At 44.3% G+C, this 4,704-nt stretch overlaps 1 protein-coding gene across 1 annotated transcript; it reads right to left on the bottom strand.

Annotated features, from left to right (window-relative positions):
* Positions 1-1,307: 1,307 nt before the first annotated feature.
* Positions 1,308-4,665, bottom strand: RPL6 (ribosomal protein L6). Its single transcript, XM_010720192.4, has 7 exons — positions 4,567-4,665; positions 3,673-3,969; positions 3,472-3,570; positions 3,068-3,211; positions 2,478-2,526; positions 1,988-2,172; positions 1,308-1,503 (listed from the first exon to the last, which is right to left on the bottom strand). The coding sequence occupies exons 2-7, from the start codon at positions 3,967-3,969 to the stop codon at positions 1,351-1,353; spliced, it is 927 nt and encodes a 308-aa protein (XP_010718494.1). The 5' UTR covers positions 4,567-4,665; the 3' UTR covers positions 1,308-1,350.
* Positions 4,666-4,704: the final 39 nt, after the last annotated feature.

Consider the following 4,704-nt stretch of genomic DNA (forward strand, 5'->3'; position numbering starts at 1 on the left):
CAGGTATTGTCCACAAATCTAGACCCTGTCCTTCCCCTCAAAACATTTGTGGTTACTATGTGACACACTGCAGGCTTACAACCCCAGTGAGGGCTGTCTCACTCCGTTTTCTAACCTCTACTCCTGAAGCTTGTATGAATTTGATGAAATCTTGACTCCCTGACAAGTTTGACCCCACTGGCTATTTTCCTCTAGGAATTAATAGGAAAACAGATGGCGCAGTTATATAAGCCTCATTTCCTGCAAAAGTCTGGCTAAGAAAGACCTCAAGCACGCCAGATTTGCTAATATGTACATCCTCAGTTTTTGTAAGAACAGAGCTATTACTATCTAAGCATTTTTTTCCAGGTATCTGATAACTGACCTCAACAGAGAAAGCAAGCAGACAGGATGAACTTTCTCTAGCTGCTTTCTGGCAGTTCCTAAGATTGGAAAGTTTGCTGAAACTCCCTAAGTTTCCCAGGAGAGAAACACACTTGCCTTTCACTGAAGCTTTTTAACTCATTTCTGAGATTACAGAATTAAGAAACATGCTTCTGTTCCCTGATCTAAGAAGGTACTGCAGTGCAAGGATTCTTGCTTCATAATTAAGGATGTTAGAGCCTACAAATAAAGAACAGGAAGCATAAAAAGCAGAGGGTAATTAAACCCTACAAAACTCGCTTTAGAATATCCTGGTCTTCCTACTTAAGAAAAGCAAGGTGTAGCTCCAGAAAGGCCTCTAAGAAGTTGCTATATTTGCCAAAGTTTATGTAGTGATTGACGGATCAAAGCAGCTCATCAGAAATGCCATTTGAACAAAGCTGCATCCAAACTTTAAAATGCTAATGAGTTACCTAGCAGTGGGGTGCTGCTACAACCTGGTTCTTCACACACTCAGAAGATTTCAGCAATTAAGATACAGAACTACACCAGCAGAGGCCTTGATCTGGATGTTTATTCTCAAATGTGTCCTGAAGGGTTAAGTAAATCCAGCATTTATAGTCTGTTCCCCAAAACTTCCCATCCCCCTCCTGCAACTCATTTACAGTTAAAACTATTTGAAATTCAAGTGCTTGTTCCCATCTGTTAATATCAAAAGTGTGTTTTATTTAAACACCTCATCCCAAAAAAATGCTTACCAAAAGAAACCCCACAAAGTAAAGCACCACAAAGCCCCAGACGTATGCACTCGCTCAGTTCTAGACATCTGCATGTGGTCTCTCCATTTCCTACCACAAGCAGTACTCCAACCCTTTAAATAATTTGCACTGCAAGATTAATGCAACACATCCAATTATGGAAAGCAATGAAGACACCAGAAATCCTTGCTTTTTTCCCCTCAAATTTAATGTGGTGCTTTCAGAACACTTAGAACACCAATTTGTGAGGATAGACTCCATTTGAGAGACAGAATGTGGAGCGCAGGTACCCACGGAGCTGAGGCACCTTCTTGATTCGTGCAAGGATCTGGGAATCCACTGCCTTCTGGTCTGTCTTACGTTGCTCCGTTATCTCATATTTCTAGAAAGTACAAAGAATAATGTTAAAATCCTACAGAGTAACTTCAGACTCTTCTAGAGAAGATTCAGGGCAAACCCTGAGTTCTGGCATTTTCAGGAAATCTTTTCTCAACTTGTTCTAAATATGGGATAGGCAGTAGGAGACCGGAGGTGGCAGAGAGAACTGAAGCCACTGTTTGGCTTATGTTGCAGATAGCTGGAGCCAGCAGTATGCTGTTGGCAGTATCAAAACAGTAAAGGTGTTTCTTGGTCAAGAAAGGCATTCAACTAGAACAAACATTGCTGTTGTCCAGCTAAGGGAGAAGTAGAAAACAATCCCCAAGCTTAAAAGGAGCTTATCTCAATGCTACTGCATGTGCTCATTTTAATTGCATTATCTTTCTCTACTATGGGCCACTGTCAATTTGTTTCATGGGATTTCCCCTTTCCAGCCTGGCTTTAAGCAATAAGGACATTCACAAAGAATAAGCAGTCATGTTCCTTACTTCTTTTTCAGTATCAAAGATCTCGCCTTCCTGGTGCTTGGGCTTACGCAGCTTCTTCTTCTTGAAGTACGCATCAGTGAGATGCTTGGGAATTTTCACTCCAGAGATATCAACCTTTGTAGATGTAGCAATAACAAATTTCTGGTGGGCCCTACGCAGAGGAACACGGTTGACAACCAGAGGTCCTAAAGGCAGAGGAAAGACAGGCAACAGTCACCATTTTTAAGTGGCATTTTTGAGGTGTATGAGTGCTTACAGCTGAAGATCAGAACAAGCAACAAAACCTTTCCCCACTGCCTCTTCATAAGTTAAAAAAAAAAATACTTCCTGATCTCTTCCAGGTATGCAGATACTGAAGCTTAATTAACTCCCACTCACTTCTCTGAAAAATCTCAAAGCATGATTTCTCATAGTTACACAAACACATAGCATGCTAAATCATACTAATTCCAGAGACAAATTCAGACTGAAAATATTTTTGTTTTCTTACCTGTAACAAGTAGCAGGCCAGTACCAAGCTGTTTCAGAAAGACAACACGCTGAAAAGAGATGGGATGTGACATCAGTCCTCAGGTTTCAGCATTACACCTCCTCTGACATTTGAGAAACACTTCAGCCAAACTGGGACCATGTCTACATTCAGTCTGTGCTGTTGGTACATACATACAGCAGCCAAGCACGGATGCAGCTGTGCTACATAAGGAGCAAACACCACAGGAGCAGAGCTACCAACATCTGTCAGACTATAGCTCTGACAGAGCTACCACAGAATGAAACTGAGGAATTCAAGAAAATGCATAATTCTTTCTCTGTAATAGCAAGCCAAAGTTCTGGCCTTGTTGCAAGAGTAATACAAGCACCAGCCCTGCTATTCTGCAGTGCAAAATTAACATGACAAGCACCTGTAGTTTTTTTGGTAGCAGCCAGTCTCCTTTATCACTGTATGATCAACTGGACTAACATGTTTTAACTTCCAGCTCTGTACAGGAGACTTTCCCTTAAAGACAGGATGAAAAAACCATCCAGACAGAATGCAATTGCACTTGCAGATCTGCAAGAGCACCAGAAGTTCCCGGTTACCTTGCCTCTGTGACGACCAGTCAGGAGGATCAGAACAGTTCCAGGAGTAATAGAAGCCCGCAGCCTCCTCTTGTGTTGAGAAAATGGCTTTTTGCCATGACTCAAAAGCTTGCGAGGAACATCCTCAGTTGGATAGTAGCGAGGCTAGAAAGAAAAAGAACAAAGTGTACCACTCTGTAATCCACAATAGAATGTTTTCACTATAGACTCTTCCTTTTCTAAGAGATAATTTGCTCTTTAAAGATGATCTCTCCAGAAAAAAACTTCAGCAGCAACCAGTACTTCAGGAAAACACTGAAACACTGTTTTCTAAACAACTCGTTACCCTGCTAAGAGACACAGCATCTACTAACAAATTACATGCTACAGCCTTACACTGTGAGCATTTCAACTCTTTTTCTTACCATTTTGCGGACTTTAACCACACGGCTGCCTCCATTCTTGTCTCCACCAACTGGTTTGATGACAGTTGCACGTGGCTTCTCTTTCTTTTTCTTTTCTATCTGTAAGCAAAATAAAGGAAAAATAAATGAAACTTCAAACCAGTCACCACAAGAAGTTGTCAAACAGCACAATTACATAAACTTGGTATTTATCATCCATACCTTTGTTTCTGGAGCAGTGTATTTGCGTTTGTACAATGCTTTTCTGGCATACATGGCTGACCGGGAGTATTTCCCAATACCCCGCGCCAGGACCGGGTTGCGGCTGGCATGGTACTTCTTAGGCTTCTTTATCTTCTCATTTGTTTTCTTCTGGCTTGCCTTCTTCTCAACTGGCTTTTTGTCAGCTGGTTTCTTCTCTCCTACCTTCTTCTGGGCCGGCTTCTTCTCGCCTGCCTTCTTTTCACCCGGCTTCTTCTCACCTGCCTTCTTTTCACCCGGCTTCTTCTCGCCCGCCATCTGCAGGCATAAACAGACCAGAAACTATGCAGAGAAATGATTACAAAGCATACTACAGAGCACCTGAGACAGCAAGCCCAAACTGAAAAACATAAGATTATCCTTTATACCGTTCTGAAAGCTCTTAGCACCTTTTGTAGTTATTGGAAAAGCATACACCACAGAGCTAAAAGCCAAGCAGAGCACTGCAGTGTGAAAGTCATTAACCTTTTAGTTGCCCTCTAATGCTGTTATTAAGTTCAACGACTGCACTCAACCCCCAGCAGGCAGCCTAAGGTGCAAACGTACAGGAAGGCCGCAGTCACTCTCCTATCCTTGAGAGCCACGCTATACTCAGCTCCCTCAGCTCCTCCAGCGCCGCGCAGCAGCCCGACCCCGGCCACAGCTCTACGCAAGGCCCCGGCTGCGGCCCAGCCCAGACTCAGCGCTCCACCACGGCTCAGCAGGAGGCACCCAACCCTCCCCAACAGCCCCCCCACCCGCCCTACAGGCACCAGGCCAGGACCCTGAGCCCAACGCAGCTCCCCAGGAGCGGATGGAGGCGGATAGCACCCACTTGAGCCACAGCCCTGCGCTCCGTGGCTCCGCCATTCTTACCTTCCGGGGAGGGAAAGAGATCTACATCCGGGCACCCGCGGCCTAAAGCGAGCGTAGCGCCTGACGTCATCGCACCAGTCGCGGGGCACGCTGGGAATTAAAGTCCGGGAGGGCCAGTATCCCTTCCTGTAAGGCGAA

This window comes from Meleagris gallopavo, chromosome 17 (genome assembly GCF_905368555.1).
Source record: "Meleagris gallopavo chromosome 17, MGAL_WU_HG_1.1, whole genome shotgun sequence".
Taxonomy (NCBI): domain Eukaryota; kingdom Metazoa; phylum Chordata; class Aves; order Galliformes; family Phasianidae; genus Meleagris; species Meleagris gallopavo.